Source organism: Sus scrofa, chromosome 6, assembly GCF_000003025.6.
Source record: "Sus scrofa isolate TJ Tabasco breed Duroc chromosome 6, Sscrofa11.1, whole genome shotgun sequence".
Classification (NCBI taxonomy): Eukaryota; Metazoa; Chordata; class Mammalia; order Artiodactyla; family Suidae; genus Sus; species Sus scrofa.
Genome location: NC_010448.4, coordinates 103750699 through 103774626, shown reverse-complemented (window position 1 = coordinate 103774626; position 23928 = coordinate 103750699). Strand labels below are relative to the sequence as shown.

General features: G+C 47.8%; 1 protein-coding gene across 2 annotated transcripts in view; it reads left to right on the top strand.

Moving 5' to 3' along the window:
- The window catches only part of EMILIN2 (elastin microfibril interfacer 2), a 56304-nt gene that overhangs the window by 12295 nt on the left and 20081 nt on the right, over nt 1-23928 (top strand). For both annotated transcript variants that reach the window (XM_021096135.1, XM_021096136.1), the window contains 2 exons: nt 16114-16289; nt 20853-22778. In XM_021096135.1, the coding sequence (XP_020951794.1) occupies nt 16114-16289; nt 20853-22778 (2102 nt within the window). The remainder of the gene's footprint in view (nt 1-16113; nt 16290-20852; nt 22779-23928) is intronic.

Here is a 23928-nt window from a genome sequence, read left to right as displayed (position 1 = left end):
GTGGTATAGGTCAGAGACTCACCTCAGATCCTGCATGGCTGTGGCGAAGGCCGGCAGCTACAGCTCTGATTAGACCCCTAGCCTGGGAACCTCCATATGCTGCAGGTGGGGCCCTAAAAAGACAAAAAAATAAAAAAATAAATTAAAAAATTGAAGACTCTAGGTTACTTGGTTTTGTTAAACAAATATTTTTGTGTGAGGTCGATGTCTGGCCCAAGACTAGGCCCCATGGGGACACAGCAAGGAACCTGACCTCTCTCTTGCCCTCCAGGAGTTTATGTCCAGTAGGTGAAATGAGACATGAACAGAAATAATGACAAAATAAAAGGTCGGCATGAGAATTGCAATAAGAGAAGCACAAACAGCTGAGGATGTTCAGATGCAGAGGAAACGGCTTCCAGCCAGGAGGAATCTGAGAACTAGTTTGCAGGTGCTGACATCCGAGCAGGGCTTTGAAGGAAGGTTCCAGTTGAAAATATATGCGGATGTGAGAGAAAGCCAGCATAGGCTGAGAAAGAACATTAGCAAAGGCTGGGAGGAGGGGGGACATCCAGAGGGAGGACTAAACTGAGGTGTCCGTGGAGCTGGTCCTGCTGAAGGCTGTAGGTCCCTGGCCTCTCCCCTTGGCTTGTAGATGGTCTTCTCCCCATGTGTCTCTGCCAAATTCCCCCTATTTTTGTTGGGTGCATCCATGGCATGCAGAAATTCCCAGGCCAGGGATCGAACCCACACTCCAGCAGTGACCCAAGCCACAGCGGTGACAATGCTGGATCCTTAGCCCACAGAGCCACCAGGGAACTCCTAAATTCCCCCTCTTTATGAGGACACTTGTCATCCTGGATTAGGCCCCATCCTGATGCCCTCATTTTAACTCCACTACCTCTGTAAAGACCCTGTCTCCAAAAAGGCCGCCTCCTGAGGTTCTGGGATTTGCACTCCAACATGTATTCTGGGGGCAGCAGAGCATTCAAGGCATGACCCCAGTTTTGGGAGCTTGGGCTTTATCATTTAGGCAAAGGGGGTTCGTGGAAGATTTTGGGTCAGGGCCACCATCGGAGTTCCAGATGTTTATCTGGCAATTTGTGCAAAATGGGTTCGAAACAGGGGAGATAGGTGGGGATTGGAGGACAGCAGGAGGGTCCCTATTGAGAGCCTGGCCCTGGTGCATGGTGGAGCTGAGGCAGGTCTGGTGGGAAAAGAGGGTCTGCTGGCGGAGGGATGAGCAGTGACAGAGAGGGAACAACCAGGTGACTGCTTGTTGGTGCTTCATGCGCAGGAGCTCTCCTGGGCTGGGGGTGAAGGGCTGTCTCTGAGCATCTTAGTCTGTTGTCAGTGCTGTGGATAAAAAGGGCTGCACCTTGTGCAGGAAGGTGGATTCCATGGACTTGGCTTAGACGTTATGGCAGGTGGTCTTTGTCCACAGGACGATCGGGACCTTGTTATTCACCTTTGTTGATCAGGAATCAACTCTAATCCCTCATGTGGGCAATTGAATCTATTATTATAGAAGCCCATAGTTTTAGTCTTGTTGAAGGTTTTTGCTTTATGGTAAATATGGATCCTGTCTGATGTAACTGGTCTTGGCTGAGCTGGTCCTCGACCAAGGACTGTTACTATGGACGAGAGGAGTATACGGGCTCCAGAGAAGTGTGGTTGCTCCATCGTAGATACTGGTGAGTCAAGAAAAGCTGTAGTGTGGTACCTGGGGTCCCCCTGTTTGGCACCCGGAGGATGTTTATTAACTGAATGGGTAAAAGAGAAAACAGGTGAATTGTTTTATTTTTTAAAAATTAAGACTGTGGAGTTCCCATTGTGACGCGGTGGAAACAAATCCGACTAGGAACCGTGAGGTTGCGGGTTCGATCCCTGGCCTCTCTTAGTGGGTTAAGGATCTGGCACTGCTGTGAGTTGTGGTGCTCGACCTCTAGCCTGGGAACCTCCATGAGCCGTGGGTGTGGCCCTAAAGAAAAAAAAATTAAGACCATAATTTTTGAAGCAGTTTAAGGTACATAGAAAAACTGAAGGAAAGGCTCAAAGATTTCTCATGTAGCCCCATCCCCCACATGCACAGCCTCCCTCATCAATATCCCCACTGGAACTGTGCCTTTGTCATGGCTGTGGACCCACACTAACGCATCATCATCCTCACCCAAAGTCCATAGTGGACATGAGGATTCATTCTTGGGAGAGGAAAGTTTTAGCTTGCTTTTCCTCCTGTTGTTAAAAATCACATGTGCCAAGTTTGGTTTTCAGGTTTCAGGCATGGAGACCATAAGTTTGAATAATGGTCCATGGCTTGGTATTTTTTGGTTTTGGTTTTTTTTTTTTTTTTTGAGAGTAAAGTTTTATTTGGGGTGAAATTAAGACTTAAGCCTGAGAGACAGCATCTCAGGGAGTCCTGAGAAATCACTCCAAGCAGGTGAAGTGTGGATGCCAGTTTATGAGTTTTGCGACAGAGGGAAAGTAGAAGGAACAAAAGATTTAGAGAAAACCAGTAGGAAAATGTAAATGTCTGGGTTTACTGGAGTCACCCCTTTGATATGTCATGGCTTGTGGGGTTTTTTTTGTTTGTTTTGTTTTTTTGTTTTTGTCTTTTTGCCTTTTCTGGGGCCGCTCCAGTGGCATATGGAGTTCCCAGGCTAGGGGTCAAATTGGAGCTGTAGCCGCTGGCCTACGCCAGAGCCATAGCAACATGGGATCCGAGCCGTGTCTGCGACCTACACCACAGCTCATGGCAACGCTGGATCCTTAACCCACTGAGCAAGGCCAGGGATCGAACCTGCAACCTCATGGTTCCTAGTTGGATTCATTAACCACTGAGCCACAACGGGAACTCCAAATGGCTTGTGTTTTTGAAGTGGAAATTGTGGCATACGTATGTGGTCTTCGAAAATGATTATTAATGATGAATGAAAACTTGGTGGCTTGCAGCTAAAATGAGGGCGTGTGATGTAGATTCCAGTTAAATCAACCAAAGTAATGCTGTGTGTTATCATTTAGATTTTTAAACTGGTCCTCTTAGTGTAAGCATACCTCGGTGTAAGCATGCATGGATTCTGTGTGTGGTATGATACAGCTTTGATTTTGGGAGGGTTCATGTTACACAAAAGAATAATTTGGTATAATTGGCAGGTTACCGTGACCAAAACAAAAGGGCACTTTGAGAAAGTTAAGTACTGAAAATAATAGAGAAGGATTTTAAATATCAGTTTTTTTTTCTTTTTTCTTTCTTTCTTTTTTGGCTGTATCCATGGCGTGTAAAAGTTCCCGGGCTGGGGATCAGACCCTCCAGCCACTGCAGCGACAATGCCAGATCCTTAACCCACTGCTCCATAAGAGAACGTCCTAAAGATCACTTTTAGACTTCTTTGAAAATACTATGCTTGCTCGTGTATTTTATGCAAAACATGATGGAAGCGAACAGTCTTTGGGTAGTGGGCCAGCTTAAGCCCCCTCTTATTTAGGAGGGTGAGAACTGATCCTCATACCATAGATTTTTTTAATATTCTTTTTTTTTTTTTTTTTTAACTTTTTAGGGCTGCACCCTCAGCATATGGGAGTTCCCATGCTAGGAGTCAAATCAGCGCTCCAGTTGCCAGCTTACACCACAGCCACAGCAACGTGGGATATGAGCCTCTTCTGAGACCTACAGCTCATGACAATGCGGATCAAGGCCGGGGGTCGAACCTGCATCCTCATGGATACTAATTAGGTTCTTAACCTGATGAGCCACAGCAGGAATTCCAAACCATAGATCTTCTTTCTTTTAAATAAACAAAATAGGAATTCCTGTAATGGTGCACTGGAAATGAATCCAACTAGGAACCATGAGGTTGTGGGTTCGATCCCTGGCCTCGCTCAGTGGGTTAAGGATCTGTCATTGCTGTGAGCTGTGGTGTAGGTTGAAGATGTGGCTTGGATCTGGTGTTGCTGTGGCTGTGGTGTAGGCTGGTGGCTACAGCTCCGATTCAACCCCTAGCCTGGGAATCTCCATATGCCACGGGTGCGGCTCTAAAAAGACAAAAGACAAAAAAATAAATAAATGAAATAATGAAATCTATGTAATTTTTCTTAAAAAATTATTTTAAAGAGATATAAAGCTACATATATTTTAAACTTATGTCAGTTGGGCCCCTTAACTCAAAGTCTGTATGTTGGTCTCCCTCCCCCCTCAATTTACAATTTACAAGAACTGTGCCGCCCACAACCTTCCCTCTAGATTGGGACAGTTCCTAGGCTGTATTGTCTGCAGACCCTGAGTATCTGGGTCCTGTGATGGTTTTCTCAGGACCACACGGGTTTGGCCAAGTTATGGAAATCATACCTTCACGTTCTTTAAGAAAAATCCAGTTCCGCCGAGTGCAGGAGGATTCAGTGAAGGCAATGGCTTAACCCACAAGGCAGGTATTACCAACCTTAAAAGTCCATTGGCCACTCCAAGTCATCTGGGAGAAAAGTCCTTCCTCCACGGCCTCTACCACCCCTTTCTATTTAAAAGTAAATAAGTGAAATTCTTCTTTTTATCTTTCTAAACAGCTCTTTCCCCAGTACTTGTCCCCACCTGCAGGCCTGGAGGTGGGCTGGGTCGTGCAGCCAAGCTCCTTCGTAGCAGAGTCCAGGCAAAAGTAAATGTCTCTGCCTTGTTGTGTTAAGTGTGGGTTAAAAAACAGACGGTAATGCTGGGTTCGCCTGGACAACGCGTGAAATATGAAACTAGCTTATAACATTTTGGTCCTTCCCCCCCCCACCTCCCCTCAGTGTGGTCATAAATTAGAAAAGAAATACAAGTGTTCTTGTGTTTTCAATTCCCAAATTATTTTTTTTAACTGAGAATGAATTGGCCCAAAAGAAGAAAATGTTTTTATGTCTGCAGAGAAACTCCTACTGTCTTAGGATTTTCTAAGCTTCCAAGAGGCTTCCCCCAAGTTTCAGGTGTGGCCTGTTTAAGAGCTTCATCCAAAGGTTCAAAACTTAATAGATGCAAACTTGTGCATTTGGAGTGGATAAGCAATGAAATCCTGCTATAGCAAAGGGAACTATATCTAGTGGCTTGTGATGGAACATGATGGAGGATAATGTGAGAAAAAGAATGTATACGTATGTATCACTGGGTCACTTTGCTGTACAGAAGTTGACGGAACACAGTAAATCAACTATAATGGAAAAAAGAAAAATCATAAAATAAAAAAACCTGATAATGATAGTAGTAGCAATAGCAACAACAATAAAACAAAATTTCAAAACTGATTTCAGATGGGATAGCATAGCCGATTCCCTTTTTGCATGGAAAAGCAATGCAGTTATCCCTCGGAATCCACAGGGATTTGGTTCCAGGACTGCCGGTGGATACAAAGATCCACAGATGCTCAAGTCCCTTCCATTACATGGCGTAATATTTGCATATAACCTCTGCAGGTCCTCCGCGAATAGGTTAAATCGTCTCTAGGTTCCTTAAAATACCCAGTACAGTTGTGGAGGCTGTGTGAATACACAGTTGCTATGTGCGTGACAAATTCGTTCTGCTTTTTGGAACTTTCTGGAATTTTTTTTCTCCGTGAACATTTTCAATCTGAGGTTGGCGGAACCCACAGATGTGGAACTCGCGGATACCGAGGGCTGACTGTTCTGGGAACCCTGGCTGCCTGTTGAAGCGCGGCTGACGGATGTGGAAGTTGAGAAAGAAGAGAAAGCACAGAGTGACCGGAGGGAGGGATGGACGTTGCAAATTGAGTCAAGGGACACCCGGCAAAGGGATTTCGAAATGACAGTGACTTTTGGAGGAGAATTTGAGGAAATAATTTTTCCTCTTAAAAAAGAGGAAGTCATTAAAAGCGAGTTATTCGGTGGCTCTGAGAAGAAAGGTTTGGATCCCCAGACCACGGGAAGTCACACTTGCAAGCATCAGGCCCGAGGCTGAGGCAGCAGATGTTCTTGGGGCCACACCGTAGGGACACAGGATGAGGACTTAGGGGAACGAGGGGGCGAGGGTGGTCTGTGAGTCTAACTTCAGGGGTGAGGAAACACAATGTGAGTTTGGGAAGCAGCATCGTATAGATCGTAGCAGGGAAAATCCTGCGGCAGCGCTGGCCCTGCCCCTTAAGAATGCTTTGGGGAATGCAGGCCTTGTTCGTCTGGATCAGGCAGCCCTCCAGTGAGGGGGGTGGTTGCTTGGACCCCAGGGGACCCCACACTCCCCCCCCCACCACTATAGACGTGAGTCCTGTCCCGCATTTCCCCAAGCGAGGAAGTTAAAACTAAGCATATGGACTCCCTGGAACAGGCAGATGCTGTGTTTTATGTTGCTGGGCGGGCCCTACCCTTGAAGATGATATCATTTTTAGCAAAGCCTGTTTGCTCTCAGTCCCCAACGTTCTTAGAGTAAATCTGAAGATGTCACTTCACTGTCTAGGGCAGCTGAGTTGGGACTGAGCCTTGCAGCTGGGCTGCTGTCCTTTCCTTTCATTGCCTTTCTCTTAGGATTGTAGAATTTTTTTCTGTCCTCAGGTTAAGGAGGGTGATGACAAATTGTGGGGAAAACGTCAACTTATTATGCTGTATGATCAGAGCAAATGACGGAGAGGTCCAGAGGGTGTTAGGGTTTGGACGCTAACTTGCCTAAGTACATAAGGAAATTAATTCAAGAAGAAACAGAAACCTAAGCAGCTTCTAGCTGTGGTTTTTCCAGCAAACACCTCCCTTGTACTGGGAGACCGACACCCTCCTACATGTACGCTTTCATTTTGAACTTGTTGCCTTGGTCTAGGATCTGTTAATTTTTCGTTTATTTATTTATTTTTTTGGTCCTTTTGCCATTTCTTGGGCTGCTGCCGCAGCATATGGAGGTTCCCAGGCTAGGGATCGTATCGGAGCTGTAGGTGCCGGCCTACACCAGGGCCACAGCAACACGGGATCCCAGCCGTGTCTGTAACCTACACCACAGCTCACGGCAATGCCGGATCCTTAACCCACTGAGCAAGGCCAGGGATCGAACCCGCAACTTCGTGGTTCCTTGTCGGATTCGTTAACCACTGAGCCATGATGGGAACTCCTAGGATCTGTTATTTTAAAAAATGTATAAAGCTGTATTATAATCTGATTTTGATCAGGGCTCACCATTTAGATACATCCTGCATTTCAGAAATACATTTGCCCGAGTTCTGGCTTTTAAAACTTAGATGGATCGGCTTAAGGAGTCAAGTAAAATATTGAATGTTTCTTTCCTTCCATGTTATTAATTTCTCCAGGAATCTAATTTATAAAATGTGTAATGTAGCATAAAAAGAAAAGAGAGGAGTTCCCTGGTGGCTCAGTGGGTTAAGGATCCAGTGTTGTCACTGCCAGGGCTCTGGTTATTGCTGTGGCGCAGGTTCAATCCCTGCCCAGGAACTTTTGTGTGCTGTGTGTGAGGCGGGGGCGGATGAGAATTCTGATTTGTGCTGTGATGTGCTTTAACCTGGAAGAGGGCCCTCTAGTTGCTCGACTTTGTCTTGTGTGGGGAGACTTGTTCAGAATGTGGAAAGACAGTGCTGAAAGGAAGAGACCTTGGGGCTCAGAGTCACCTCCTCAGATCGTCTTTGTAGATGCGCAAAGTTTCAAACGGCCAGTCTTCTGATGGTCAGTAAGACACAGTGGATTCAGATGCAAGAGTCTCTTCTGCGGGGACAGAAGCATTTTTCCTTCAGGAAGTTCTGAAGTCCCTTCCAGCTTCAAAGTTTATAGCCCCCACTGTATAGTAAATACTTTTGGCAAAATGTTACTCCCATGATAAGCTCACTTATTTGTTGATTGATAGGACCACAGAAAAGAAAGGAAAAATTTGTCACAAGCAGTTCCTAGAAAACCAGTTCACTGTCTTGTCAACTTCTAAATTAGAACACTGAGACCAAACTTTGTAAAAGTGAGTACCTGGATAAAAAGGAGGTTTTGATGCAGGCTGCAGGATGGATGCAGCTGAGATGAAAGGGATCAGGACATGCCATCTCAAAACATGCCACTTTGCCATATCAAACACTTTCAACGGAAGGCCACTGAGAAACTGCAGAGACCAGAAACCTTTTCTGTTCTCTCTGTTGATGCCTAAAAGCAGGGTGTGAGCTTCGTGCATCCCCTGGACCCTTATCCCCAGAGACCAAGAGCCCCCACTGAGAGGAGTTTGCAGAAACAAACCTTTACTAAAATAGCCCTCACGGTCTGCTAGTTTCCCCCATGTATTTCCTAGCCACAGTCCCAGTTTTTGCCCCTTGAAGCCAAAACTCTCTTTGGTCATTTCTCCACAGTTGATCACCCTTTGTTAAAACAGTACATAAGCTTCTGATCTAGTTGCTTTGTTTTCACTCCTGTCCTGTCCTCTGTGCACGTAAAAATATTAATATCAGTAAAATCTGTACGTCTTTTCTCCTGTTAATGTGTCTTTTGTTAGTTTAATTCACAGGCCCCAGGAATAAATCTTAACAGGGTAGAGGAGAGGGTTTTTTTCCCCCTCTCTCCTGCAAGGAACTTATATGCTAAGTGACATAAGCCAGTCACAGAGGGACAAATCCTCTGTGATTCTACTTATATGAGGTACCTCGAGCGGTCAGATTCATAGAGACAGAAGTTGAATGGTGGTTGCCAGGGCTTGGGGGAGGCAGGGGTGGGGAGTTGGTGGGATGTTTGTTTTTTGCCCTTTTTAGGGCCGCACAGGCAGCACATGCATGTTCCCAGGCTAGGGGTGGCATCAAAGTTGCAGCTACCAGCCAGAACTGAGGCTCGTCTGCAACCGACACTGCAGCTCATGGCAACACTGGATTCTTAACCCGCTGATGGAAGCCAGGGATCAAACCCGCATCCTCAGAGATACTGGTACTTATCTGGCTGAGCCATAACAGGAACCCCAGGGAGCTGGTGTTTAATGTGGGTGCAGAGTTTCAGCTTGGGGTGATAGAAAAGTTACAGATATGGGTGGGGGTGATGTTTGCACAACACTCTGTGTGTACGTCATGCTACTGAACCATACTGTTTAAAATGGGTAGGATGGTACATTTTATGTAATGTGTACTTTATTACAGTTAAAAAAAAAAAAAAAGGAATTATTGTGACTGGACCGAACTGCTGTCTGGGAAACTTGGAGCAGCAGCTGAACGCCAGACAACCAAGTGTGCCCTGGTGGCCGTTCGGCAACTCTGGGGCACGGCTTCTCCCCTTGTGAGTGGCTTTTCCTTGTCCCTCGGGAGGCGGTGTTTCCCCAGGCGGGGGGGGCTCCCTGCCAGGGAGGAAAGAGCCTCTCCTTCATTCTCTATCCCCTCCTCCTTGAGCCTGTGCAGAACCACACATGCAGAGTGAAGCAACGAGGCTTGGCTCCAGGTTCTTTGGAGCCAAGAACTGGAAGAGGGAGAGGAGTTTGCTAGAAAGTGTGTTCTTGGGAGAAATCCCAGTCAAGGGAGGGACCCCAGGGGCCCCGCTGGGCTTTCGATTTGTGCAGTGTTCAAATAAAATCCAGGTAAATACTAAATGCAGGCAAAGGATCCTCGCCATGTGGAACTGCTGTCTAGATGGTCCTCTGCCAGTGACACGTGGTGATTTCAGAGAAGCGGTCTCCTGGCAGAGGCAGGGATGCAGGAGGAGAAATGAGAGGAGCAGACAGATGTGAGCCCCTCACTGATCCCTGGACCGTCTCGTGACTCTCAGCCAGCCCCGTCCAAGAACTTCCCGTGATGCCGGAGATGTTCATGTTGGTGACTGAATGCTGTGGCCACTGTGGCTGTAAAGCCTGTGTGGATAGTGTGACTGCGGAACTCAGTGTTCAGTTTGATTTCATTGTAATCGGTTTACCTTGAAACAGCTCCCCTGGTTAATGGCGGTCTCATGGGACAGCCCAGCACTGGGTCACCTCCTGAAATGGGAGTCTTGTCCTGTTCTCATAACTGGATTCTGGAGCTTGAGTTGGTTCTAGAAGGATTGAGGACTCTACATCTGTGGGGTTAGACCTGGGGATCACCGTGGTTTTTTTTTTTTTTTTATGCCTCAGTTCATCTTTTCTTTTTTTAATTTTAATTTTTAATTATAGCTGATTTGCAATCTGCCAATTTCTGCTGTACAGCAAAGTGACCCAGGCATACGTATATAGACATTCTTTTCTCATAATACCTTCCATCATGTTCTATCCCAGGAGACTGGATAAAGTTCCCTGTGTCACAGGGAATGACCTCATTGCTCATCCATTCTAAATGTAATAGTTTGCATCTACTAACCCCAAACTCCCAGTCCATCCCACTCCCTTCCCCCTCCCCCTGGGCAACCATAAGTCTGTCCTCTATGTCTGCGAGTCTGTTTCTGTTTTGTGGACAGGTTCATTTGTGCCATATGTTAGAGCGAGCCCACACATAAGTGATATCATACGGTATTTGTCTTTCTTTTTCTTCTTCTTTTTTTATTTTATTTTATTTTATTTATTTATTTTTTTGGGTCTTTTTTTGCCATTTCTTGGGCCGCATCTGCAACCTACACCACAGCTCATGGCAACACTGGATCCTTAACCCAAGGCTGGGGATCAAACCTGCAACCTCAAGGTTCCTAGTCGGATTCTTTAACCACTGAGCCACAATGAGAACTCCTGTCTTTCTCTTTGTGACTTACCTGACTTAGCCTAAGAATCTCTAGTTGCATCCATGTTGCTGCAAATGGACTTTTTTTTTTTTTTTTTTTTGGCTTTTTAGGTCTGCACCCGCAGCATATGGAGGTTCCTAGGCTAGGGGTCGAATCGGAGCTGTAGCCATTGGCCTTTGCCACAGCCACAGCAACACAGGATCCGAGCCGTGTCTGCAACCTACAACATAGCTCACAGCAATGCCAGATCCTTAACCCACTGAGCAAGGCCAGGGATTGAACCTTCGTCCTCATGGATGCTAGTCAGATTTGTTAACCACTGAGCTATGACAAGAACTCCTATTTTGCTATTTTTTAAGGCTGAGTAGTATTCCATTGTGTATATATACCACATCTTCTTAATTCATTCATCTGTTGATGGACAGTTAGGTTGCTTCCATGTCTTTGCTATAGTGAATAGTGCTGCTATGAACATAGGGGTACATGTATCTCTTTGAACTGTGTTTTTGTCTGAATAGATGCCCAGGAGTGCGATTACTGGGTCATATGGTAGTTCTTTATTTAGTTTTCTGAGGAACCTTCATACTGTTCTCCATAGTGATTGTACCCATTTACATTTCCCTGCAGGGTTTTTAATAGGGACAGTGGACTTGTCAGAAGTAGACCTAGTGTCATTAATTAATTGTTTGATCGATCAGTTATTGGTTACTGGTGGTAGGTTGCTGATGTGGCTCGGATCCTGCGTTGCTGTGGCTGTGGCGTAGGCCGGCGGCTACAGCTCCGATTAGACCCCTAGCCTGGGAACCTCCATGTGCTGCGGGTGTGGCCCTAGAAAAGACAAAAAAAAAAAAGTCCAGCTTTGGCCCTCGCTGACCACTGAAGCTGATTATTAAGCTCAGTTATTAAGCACAGTAGGACAGACACTGTGTTGAGTGCAGGGATTCGTAGAGGACAAAACCAACAGGCTTCCTGCCCTCCCAGGGCCCACGACCCTTGGGGAGGATGAAGGCTGGATGAGCAAACACAGGTGTGAACGGAAGCAGGTGACGGGTGGTCTCACCTCCGCAGGTAGGAAGGTGTCTTCGTGGGGGTGACATAAAATGGAGGTGTAGTCACTTGTCATTCTGTGTGACACTTTTAGTCATATAGTCCCTGAGCTCCGATTCAGCTTCTCCAGTCCTTTTCTTCCAACTTCCTTCTCATTAGCATCTCCTGGGCCCATCTGGTGCCTTGATATGGTGACTAATCTTGTAAAAATAGTGAGCCCTTGTTTCACCCCAAAACATCCCAGAAGGGCTTCAGAAGGAGAGCAGGGGGCAGGGAGAATGGGGGGAGAGTGGGCAGGGCTGGGAGGCAGCTGGTTGCCACCACCCCTGGGCCCTCAGGGTGCCTGAGGCAGCTGGCTGGGGCTTCCCCCGCCGCGCGCCCCCGAAGGACAGGATGCTGTTTCTGTTGGTCCGGAGACTGGAATAGGAGCCAAGACTGCAGCCCCACCCTGCAGTGACTCTGTCCCTTGCCCACTCCTACCCCCACCCCCTTAGCCCCGCCCCCGCACCGGGTGCCCTCCGCTGAGTCAGTAAGTATCCACCCATTGTCTCCATAAACCCAGGCCCAGGGGCTTGGCTCCATTCATCCACTGCCTGGTTGTCGGCCCCCAGGGTGTCTGGGCCTGGGGTTCACTTCTCAGCTCTGCCTGCTCTTGGCAATTGTGTGAAGAGTTTTTGAAAGGTACATGTGTCTGGGCACCCCCTCCCAGAACAGTGACATTAGAATTTTAAGGGTAAAGGCCTGGGCCTTTATAAAAGCTCCCTAGCCAGGTTACTGTCCCGCAGCACCAGGGTGATGGGGGAAGGCCTGGGAGTACTACCCAGTTCCCCCCATCCTCTGGGGAGCCCCTGGCTACCCCCATGGAAGGGCAATCCCATTTCTGTGGGAATCTCCCAGTAGGGCTGTGGGGCCCAACACCCCCTGCCTCCCCCACGGCACCCCTGCCTCCCCCAGCACCCCTGCCTTCCCCATTGCACCCCCAAACTGAGGTCTGAGGACCCGCAGGCCGCTCAGGTATCGTGTCCTCCTCATGTGCAGGGAGGTGGCAGTGAGCTTTCCCATGGCAGTGGTGGCCCCTGATGGCTTTCAGCTGTCACCGCGTCTGCAAGAGGGGCTGGAAACTTGGTCAACATGCGGGCCATTGAAACCAGAAACCCTGTGGCGATGGCGGTGGAGGTGCCGGGGGGCGGGGTGTGGAGAGGAAGGCGTCCGTCGCTCCAGGGAGCTTTCCTAAGTTATGAGCTGGCTCCAAAGTCATACCACCCTCAGCGAAAAGGATGAAGTGCCTTGGAAAAGCGAGAAGGTTCTTACACCCGGCTGGGCGGTGAGGGGCTAAGGGCCAGGGTGGGGTGGGGGTCCCTCATCTACTAGCATCGGAGCCATGGGTCCCCGACCCCCGCCAGCCTCAGCCGCGTCCTGAAGGGTTTCATGTGGGCCGTCGTCTCCTGGCACCAACAAAACTCCAGAGCAAACATATTTTCACATTCAATCCTAAATGCTCAGAGGGACCACGTTTTTCTGAGATTACACATTTTTCCAACATTAGGCTGTGCTCGAGCATGCAAAACGAGGTGGAATTTTTCTTTCTTTGCCTATAGTTTCTGGGACCACACAGAGGATGCTTTGGGTAGGCAAGACGCTGGAGGGCTGAGGGCTGGCACAAATGTGGATCGAATTAGATACTCAGGCTACCTTCTTACCCAGCTTGTGGGGCCTTCTGGAACTTCCCTGGGGGGTGGTGGGTGGGAGGTGGGGGAGGGGTCGCTTCAGTTTATGGCAATTGCCAGAGAGAGACTGGCTTTTTCTTTCTTTTTAAAATTTATTTTCTTTTATTTTAAAATTTTAGTTCATTTCCAATGTTGTGTTAGCTTCAAGTGTACAGTGGTGTGGTTCAGTTATACATATACATATGTTCTTTTTCAGATTTTTTTCTGTTATAAATGTATTACAAGATATTAAGTATAGTTCCCTGTGCTATGTATACAGTAGGTCTTTGTTGTTTACTTATGTTATATAGAGTTGTGTGTATGTTAGTCTGGCTTTTTCTGGGCTCTGGGAGGGCCATGTGGGTACGGGGGGGGGGGACGTGGGTTAAAGTCCAGCTTCGGGAATTCCTGTCGTGGCTCAGTGGTTAACGAATCTAACTAGGAACCATGAGGTTTCGGGTTCGGTCCCTGGCCTTGCTCAGTGGGTTAAGGATCTGGCGTTGCTGTGAGCTGTGGTGTAGGTTGCAGAAGCAGCTCAGATCCCGAATTGCTGTGGCTCTGGCGTAGGCTGGCGGCTACAGCTCTGATTAGACCCCTGGCCTGGGAACCTCCATATGCTGCAGGTGTGGCCCTAGAAAAGACAAAAAAAAAAAAAAAGTCCAGCTTTGGCCCTCACTGACCACTGGAGCTGGGAGAAGTCACTTCACCTCTCTAAGACCCTGTTTTCTCACTTGAGAAAAGGAGAGAACGTGTATATTGGGGCCTTGATGGGGGCCGTGGCGGGAATGAGAGAATGAAGGGCCCAAGAGGGAAGTCTTGCATCTGCTTTGCCCCCCACCCCTGGAGCAGCTGTTCTTTTCTGTTTTGCTTATTGGGCTTTCTCATCAGTTTTCCTTAAAAAAGCTCCCACCCAAGCTACTCAAGATCTGCACACCCAGCCTGCCTCGGATGATTAAATCAGAGCCTCTGAGGCCGGGACCCAGGCAGGGGTGGCTTTTCACAAGTCCCTGCCCTGAAAGACCAGGGGGATGGGCCAGCAAGGCACTTAGGCTGGGCAGCACTGTCAGCAGGCTCTGCTGGGATTCCGAAGCATCGTCTGGCCAGTCCCAGTGGTGGAGACGTTCCTGGCGGGGGAGGTTTTAGGTGTCGTGGTTTGAACCATCCTCAGGGTGGATGTCAGAAGGCGGTTACTTTTAGCCATTTGTAATTTTCTCAAGAGTGTAACTTTTCTTCATCTTTTTAGAGCTGCACCCGAGGCATATGGAGGTTCCCAGGCTAGGGGTCGAATCAGAGCTACAGCTGTTGGCCTACACCCCAACCACAGCAAAACAGGATCTGAGCCTCGTCTACAGTCTACACCACAGCTCATGGCAGTGCCAGATCCTTAACCCACGGAATGAGGGCAGGAATTGAACCTGCGTCCTCGTGGATGCTAGTCAGATTCCTTTCTGCTGAGCTACAGCACGGGAACTCCTTAGGAGAATAATTTTGAACTCTACCTGCCACGAGGCTGCAATGGAGTCGCTTGGCCAGCAAGAGGCCCCCCTGCAGCTGGTCTCCCCTAGATCCCCCCCACAGCAGTACATAGCACCCCTGGAGATGGGATACAAAGCCCATTTCTTTCGGTGGTGGGCTCCCAAAAGGAAGGCCAGCTGCTAGTGCAAGAGGTTCAAGAGAGCCGTGGTTCCCATTCAGAAATAGAAGGCTGTGGTGGGGGTGTTGGGGGATGAGGAGCCGGCTTTCTTCTGCTCCCTGAGCAGGGACTACCGGGGGACAGGGGAGCTCCTAGCTGTCCCTCTGAGCACCCATGGGCTCTGGATGGTCCCTCTCTGTTCTGGGCCAAGCCCAGCTCTGGGGCTGAAGGACTTCCCAACTTGTTGTCGGGTCTCTGTATGATAGGCAGGTGTATCAGGTAATATGTGCTTTATTATTTTTGTTTTTAAAAATTTTATCAAAGTGTAGTTGACTTATAGCATTTGTGTTCATTTCTACTGTACAGCAAAGTGATTCATTTGTGTAATGTGCACTTTAATAGGGGTTTTTTGAATGGTTCCATGTCTGCTTCCTTTTCTCTGTCATGGGCTGTATGGACCAGGCATCTTTTTACAAAGATCAGAATACAAATAATGTGAGGTGTCAGCTCCAGCGGCTCGCTGTCCCTCTGCCAGTGCTGAGAGGGAAGGTGCTGAGATCAGTACATGGGGCTGTGGGGATCTCTCTAAAACACAAGCCAGGGAGTTCCCACTGTAGTACAGTGGGTTAAGGACCTGGCATTGTCTCTGCAGCAGCATGGCTTCCATCCCTGGCTGGGCACAGTGGGTTAAGGGTCCTGTATTGCCACAGCTGTGGCGTAGGTTGCAGCTGCAGCCTGGATTCAGTCCCTGGCTTGGGAACTTCCGTGCGTCGTGAGGGCAGCCAAAAAGGAAAAAAAAAAGAAACACAAATCAAATGGCCCTGACTTACCCAGAAAAAATATCCACAGAGCAGCGAATTGTAGAACAGAAGTTTGCGAGTAAAACAAAAGTCCAGTTTGTAAAAAACATCCATGTCCAACGGGAGTTTCGGGCCAAGTTCTTGCGAGCTGTGTCTCCAGCCTTTAGCGGGAGGGAGGCTGGGGGCAGGTGAATGGAAGAGATGGAGGAAGGAGGGGTCACCCTGGGGACCAGTAACCAAGATCCTCTTCATTCGGGTCCCAGGCCAGGAGGGCCGGGGTGTGAGTGGGGAGGTGTTTGCAACAGCAGCCAGTAAAGCGAGATGCCACCTTGTTCTCTGGCAGGTATCGTGTGAGCCTCAGACCCAGATATGTCACCAGGTTCAAGACGGTGACACAGTTGGAATGGAGGTGCTGCCCTGGCTTCAGGGGGGGAGACTGCCAAGAAGGTCCCAGAGACGCCCCCAAGACTCCCCGCCCCACCCCCACTCGGCCTCGAAACAGCGTGAAGAAAGCCACAGGTAACCTCTGACCTCTGCCCTGTGTTCCACCTGACCTGTGCGCTGTAGTGTGGAGCTTCCCAGGGGCTTCCAGTAACACACCTCTGCGCCTGCAGCGGACACGCACGGCACACAAATTATTTGCAGGAGCAGTAGTGATCAGAAGGCAAACTTTAAAAAAGTAAATCATTTTGTTGGGGCCAATGGGTTGTGAAAGCCAAGGCCTTAGAGTAGGAGACACTGCTGGTTTCAGCCTATGTGGCCTGAGGCACAGACAGAAGAGACGCAGATGTCGTGAGGTAATGATGCTTGGTTTGGTTTTACTTTTCACTGACAGGCTTCCGTGAACCTGAATGTGAAGGAGCTAAAATCCTAGGTTTTCTCAAAGTAGGTAAATGGAATCATGGTCATTCTGTTTGAGATGAGATAATGATTGCAAAGCTAAGCCCCAAGTTAGAAGTATCCTGTGAGGCTGTTTATTTATTTATTTATTTTTGTCTTTTTAGGGCCACACCCGTGGCATATGGAAGCTCCCAGGCAGGCTAGGGGTCAAATTGGAGCTGCAGTTGCTGGTCTATGCCACAGCCACGGCAATACCAGATCTGAACCTCATCTGCAGCCCACAGCATAGCTCACAGCAACACCGGACCCTTAATCCACTGAGTGAGGCCAGGGATTGAACCCACATCCTCATGGATACAAGTCAGGTTCCTTACTGCTGAGCCACGGCAGGAACTCCCAGTGAGATTGTTCTTAAATTAAGTGAAGCAACACAATCTCAATGAATAGCTTAGAAAGCAATGATAATTTTACCTTGGCTTTTTTTTTTTTTTTTTTTTTTTTGTCTTTTTGCCAGGGCCGCTCCTGCGGCATATGGAGGTTCCCAGGCTAGGGGTCTAATTGAAGCTGTAGCTGCCGGCCTACGCCAGAGCCACAGCAATTCGGGATCTGAGCTGCATCAGTGACCCACACCACAGCTCACGGCAATGCCAGGTCCTTAACCCACTGAGCAAGGGCAGGGATCGAACCCTCAACCTCATGGTTCCTAGTCAGATTTGTTAACCACTGCGCCACAATGGGAACTCCAGTTTTACCTTGGTTTTTAAGTGTAACTTTAAAAGACTGACTTTTATGGATAAAAATGTTTTGATACTTTCTTCTACATCACTTTACCTGTTTTCTTTCTTAAAACTCAGAATAATGCAACCTAGATTTTTTTATGAGTTAGATGTTTAAGTTGTCTCTAAATTAATAGGAGTTCCTGTTGTGGCTCAGTGGTTAACGAACCCACTAGTATCTATGAGGATGTGGGTTCCATCCCTGGCCTTGCTCAGTGGGTTAAGGATCCAGTATTGCTGTTGCTGTGGCGTAGGCCAGCAGGTGTAGCTCCTATTGGACCCCTATCCTGGGAACCTCCATATGCTGTGGGTGCAGCCCTAAAAACCAAAAAAAAAAAAAAAAAAAGTTGTCTCTACATTAATGTATTTGTCTATGAGGTGTTTTCAGTTTTGAAACTAGTGGTATTGTGTTTCCTGATATTGTCTGTAAAACAGATTTTAAAATAATTTGGTCTTGGAGTTCCCATCGTGGTGCAGCAGAAACTCTGGTGTAGGTCATAGACGCGGCTTGGATCTGGCATTGCCGTGGCTCTGGTGTAGGCTGGCAGCAACAGCTCTGTTTAGACCCCTAGCCTGGAACTCTCCATATGCTGCAGGTGTGGCCCTAAAAAAGACAAAAAAAAAAAAATTTAGTCTTATAAAAGCAATGCATATCATTAAAGAATGTTTATACAATATAGGAAAAACATTTCAGGACACGTAATCTCATCGCCAAGTGATAACGACTGTTAACATGTTGCCATAGAGCACTACTTTCTTTTCTACATCAGCACATGCATCTCTTTTGTATTTCTACATCTGGTTTGTTAAAGAAAAATTCATGTATTCATCCCACAAATACTTATTGAGCTTCTGTATCTGTAGGCTGTATACTTAGGAAAAGAGAAAAGGCAGACCCAGCCCCTAACCTCATGGAAGGCAACCACTAGACAAGTAATGAGAACACATCCTGATCCATGCTGGGGTGGGGACACGTGAGGGGGTCTTTTGGATCCTAGGAGATGGTGTATTTCTGTTTTGTTTAGTTTCCCTTGTATATAGAGTTCCTTGGTGGCTCAGTGGCTTGGGGATCCAGTGTTGCCACTGCTGTGGCTCAGGTCACTCCTGGCCCGGAAACATGTATGTTGCGGGTGTGGCCAAAACCAGAAAAACCCCTAAAAAGCCACACATACACATACACAAAGTTTAAACATAGATGCAGTTTAGTGAGTTGAATAGCTTTATAAGGACTATTCAGAAAAACAGTGATTCTCTTTTTCCCCCACTTTCCCGTCTTTGTGGTAATTACTTCAAATTCTTTAAAAATAATTTTTAGGTGTTCCTGTTGTGGCTAAGTGGGTTAAGAACCCAACTAGTATCCATGAGGATGTGGGTTTGATCCCTGGCCTCACTCAGTGGGTTAAGGGTCTGGTGTGGCTGTGGCATAGGCCTCAGATTCAGCTCTGATTCCACCCCTAACCCGGGAACTTCCATTGCTGCAGGTACAGCCCTAAAAAGAAAGAAAAAAATTTTTAAAAACTGAATTATAGTTGATTTACAATGTAATAATTATAGATGTACAACATTGTGATTCAATATTTTTATAGATTATACTTCAGTTAAAGCTCTAGTATAATAATGTACAATAATGTGTTTCCTGTGCTGTACAACATTTCTTTGTTGCTCATTTATTTATGTATTTTTTGGCTGATCTTATGGCATGCAGAAGTCCCCAGTTCGGCAACTGAACCTGTGCCACAGCAGCAGCCTGAGCCACGGCTGTGACAACACCAAATTCTTAACCACTAGGCCACCAGGGAACTCCATGCTTATTTAGTTTATACATAGTAGTTTGTACCTCTTAACCCCCTGTTCCTCTCTTGTACGTCCCTGCTTCCCTCTCCTCACGGGTAATCACTAGTTTATTCTGTGAGTTTGTTTCTATTTTGTTATGTATGCACATTTGTTTTATTTTTTAGATTCCACATATAAGTAATAACAGAGTAATTGCCTTTCTCTGTCTTATTTCTCTATGTTCAAAGTCATGCCTTGCTGTTTATTCTCCTTTTGCAGGTTTTGATAACCTTTTTGTTTCTCTCTCTATATATATATCTACGTCCCTTTTCATTTTATGACTCATCCCAGTTATTTGATAAAAATTTTTTTTTTCTGGAGTTCCTGTCATGGTGCAGGTAAATGAATCTGACTAGGAACCATGAGGTTGCGGGTTCGATCCCTGGCCTCGCTCAGCGGGTTAAGGACCCATCATTGCCATGACCTGTGGTGTAGGTTGAAGATGTGGCTCGGATCTGGCATTGCTGTGACTGGCAGCTATAGCTCCGATTAGACCCCTAGCCTGGGAACCTCCATATGCCGTGGGTGGGGCTGTAAAAAGACAAAAAAATAAATAAATAATAAAAATTATTAAAAAAATTTTTTTTCTTTTGGATTATTTTCTTGAGAGGCTATTGTCCTCAGAGTAGGATTATCAAAAATTCAATGTATTCTTTGACTTAGTGAATCTTGCTGCATAGGGCCGTGTGGCTCTGTTGTTAGGAGACACAACAACAGAATCTGTTGCTGACTCTCTCTTTTGCTTTTAGTTTCCCCAGCTGGCATGACAGCACTAAACAATGTCTAGGAGACTCTTAGACTCACTTTAGGGATGCTAATAAGAGTGAGAGAACCTTTAGGAGTTGCCTGGAAGATAACTCGCTGATATCATACTACCCAGCAGCTGGTGGGTGGATCTCATGTGGCTTCTTGTGGTTTTGCAGAATGCCATCAACCATCGGGGTGTGGCTACAGTTCACTAATGTGTTGTTCATATGATAAAGGAAATTAAGAATATTTCCCTTCAGCATGAAAGAGGCCATTGAGTATCTGCTACGTGCTATGCCAGTATTCTCTTAACAACCTGCAAAGGAAAGCTAGTACCTCTGCTTCATATGAGGGGATTAGAGTTCACAGAATGAACCTGCTTCAGGGAGGACTGTAAACAGCAGAGCCAGAATGCCACCGGAGGTCTGTCTGCTTTAAAGCCCATAGTCTTTTTTTTTTTTTTTGTCTTTTTTGTCTTTTTTGCTATTTCTTTGGGCCGCTCCTATGGCACATGGAGGTTCCCAGGCTAGGGGTCCAATCAGAGCTGCAGCCCCCGGCCTACGCCAGAGCCACAGCAACGCGGGATCCGAGCCGAGTCTGCAACCTACACCACAGCTCACGGCAACGCCGGATCCTTAACCCACTGAGCAAGGGCAGGGATCGAACCCACGACCTCATGGTTCCTAGGCAGATTCGTCAACCACTGCGCCACGACGGGAACTCCAAGCCCATAGTCTTTTCCACACCAGTACTGTCATTACCTGGGGTAAGAGCAGCGTGGTCAGTAGAGGCTTAAGTGTATCCTGTGAGTACCCGGTTTATTATCTTGCAGGAAACTGGGTCAGAGTAGAAAATGTTAAGTCATGTCCAACTCTCTTTGTAACAGACAATGAACCAAGCCAAGTATCAGAGCCCAAGAAGACATTGTCACCAACGCCTGCAGCAGAACCAAGTTGGGCAGTGGATCCACAACAGGGGCCCCAAGAACTTCAGGAAAAGAAAATCCAGGCGCTTGAGGAGAAGGTTCTCCGCCTCACAAGGACGGTTCTTGATCTCCAGTCTTCCATGGCCGGAGCAAATGAAAACCTCAAACATGCCATTCAGGATGATGCCAGTAAAAGGCTGGCATCATGGCTCAGTACCCGGCATCCGCAGCCGGGGCCTGACAGTGCGGTTGGTGGAGACCCAGAAACGATCCAGCTTCCTGGTGTCTTCAACAATAAGGAATCTGGCATGAAGGACATCAAGTCTGAATTGGCTGAAGTCAAGGATGCTCTGAAGACCAAGAGTGACAAGCTGGAAGAGCTGGATGGGAAAGTGAAGGGCTATGAAGGGCAGCTCAAACAGCTCCAGGAGGCAGCCCAGGGCCCTACGGTCACCATGACCACCAACGAGCTCTACCAGGCATATGTCGACAGTAAGATTGATGCCCTGAGAGAAGAGCTCATGGAGGGAATGGACAGAAAGCTGGCTGATCTCAAGAACTCGTGTGAGTACAAGCTGACTGGCCTCCAGCAGCAGTGCGATGACTATGGGAGCAGCTACCTGGGCATGATCGAGCTTATAGGAGAGAAGGAAGCGAGCCTGAGAAAAGAAATAAATGACCTTCGAGCCCGGGTGCAAAACCCTTCAGCCCGGGCAAATTGCTGTGACAGTGCAAAGAATGGGGACTTTGGGCAGCAGATCAAGATGTTAGACCAGAAAATCGAAAGAGTTGCTGAAGCCACCAGAATGCTGAACGGGCGACTGGACAACGAGTTCGACCGCCTCCTAGTTCCGGAGCCAGAGGTGGACTTTGAGGCCAGATGGAGCGAACTAGATGCAAGGATCAACGTAACGGAGAAGAATGCAGAAGAGCACTGCTTTTACATTGAGGAAACCCTTCGGGGGACCATTAACGGGGAGGTAGATGACTTGAAGCAACTTCTTGATAGGAAAATACAGTCTCTGGAGGAGCGGCTGGGGAGCGGACTCCTAGAAATGGCCAACAGCACTGAGGCAGGCCTTGCACCCCCAGGGCTAGGCCTGCCCGGCAGGTCGGGAGCTGGGAACAAACAGGTCCTGGTGGAATTAAGCCACCTGAAGGACAGAGTGCAGGCGGTCGAGGCTGTGTGCCTGCAGAGCGTCCAGGGAGAGCTGCTCGGGGTAGAGGATGCTTTGCCAAAGGGAGACCACACAGCGGGTGACACTAGGAGCCTTCGGAAATCTCTTAATGACACAGTGCACAGGAAGTTTCTAGAAACGGAACGGAGCATCCGGACACTTCAACAGGATTTCAGTTTTCTTTATTCTCAACTCAACCGCACGGAAGACCAGGTGAGTCAGCTTCAGATGGAGCTGAGTGGTTGCAGAGAAGGTCAGAACACTGGAGTGGGGGGTTCTGCTAAGGGGGGTGAGACGGCCGAGATGGAGGGGCCCCTTCCCTCCCCCCAGGGCTGGCCGGGTCCTTGCTGCGGCCAGCTGGAGGAGAGGTGGCAGAGGCTTCAGGGCCAGGTCCTTGCCGAGCTGGACACGTGTAAGGAGAAGACGCACGGGGTCCAGCGGGAAGTCTCCGTGGTGGAGGACAGGGTGTCTCGTATGGAGAAGACGTGCAGCAAGCTGGACTCCATCTCGGGAAGCCTTCAGAAAATTAAGGAAGGGCTCAATAAGCACGTCGGCGGCCTGTGGAGTTGTGTCAGGCAGATGAACGGGACGCTCCGGGCACATTCCAGAGACATCGCTGGCCTGAAGAATTCAGTCCAGCAGTTCTACAGCCATGTTTTTCAGATTTCTACGGACTTGCAAGATCTGATCAAATTTCAACCGTCATCAAGTAAGTGGACCTTTCCAATTCCATTTCTTGTATCTGTGTGCTGCAGGTATGATGCTAGGTTTTGTATGGGTTGTGTGCTTCGTAGATGGGTCCTGTTTGTGACTCATTTGGTGCTGATAGCGAGGAGATAAATACCAACATTGAGAGCAAGTATTTAGACTCTTAAAATAATTTGACACTGGTGTTGCATTCAAGCCTGTGATCTATGCATTTTGCAAATTATCAGGCACAATAAATGGAAAATATGAAAGGAGGACTGGTCCTCGACCACAGGGAGATGGCAGAAGGTTGATCTGTACTATCAGGTCGTTGAGCTTCGAGGTGGGTCAGAGTTTTGGTGTCAGAGCTTGGGGCAACAGGTATTGTCCTGCCTTCTACTGAGGGAGTTTGCTGTATGCATAGCCATTCGCCTCTCCACCAGCATCAGCATCACTTTTTGTTTTCTGGTGTCATTAGAATCTTTATCATCATCTTTGAGCCACTTCCTGTTCCCTAAAATCTAGGGCCGAGATGATGGCAGGTAGAGTGTGTTTTATTTCTTTCCAAAGACAGAGAGAGGGCCATGGATGAAAGCACTTTCAAGGCAGTGACTGTTTAAAGCCCCATAGTGCCCAGAAGAGGGATGCTCATCCATTCCGCTTAGGCCAATGCTCGCTACACATTATACATTTGACAAACGTTTGTTGAATGACTGAGTGAAATAAACGAATGAATGGTCCCACTGATAGTATTGAGTGATATAGTCAAGTTGATTTCTTTGTTACTTGGGGGTTCAGCACATCATCCCTGAAGGTTTGAGCTTCTCTGGGGCCCAGATTAAGTAGCCTCTATACTGAGACAAGCGTTTCTCATGGGGGTAAGGAGGGAGAATCTGGGAGCTGACATCTGTTGAGTGCTTTCTCTGACCAGTGCTGGGCTAGTCCCTTCAGGACATGTCTCAGAGCCCAAGGCCACCTCGTGGGAAAGGCTCACTGCTTTTCCAAGGGAAAGTGTGTCTGTGGTGGCTCAGCTGAGAAGTGGCAGAGGCAGGATGAGGCCCCCTGGGCAGCCTGTACCTGGGAAGCATGTCCTTTGGTCCAGGGCACATCTCTGTTTGCTGTTTTTCCTTTTTGGCCACGCCCAAGCAACCGGAGCCACTGCAGTGACAACA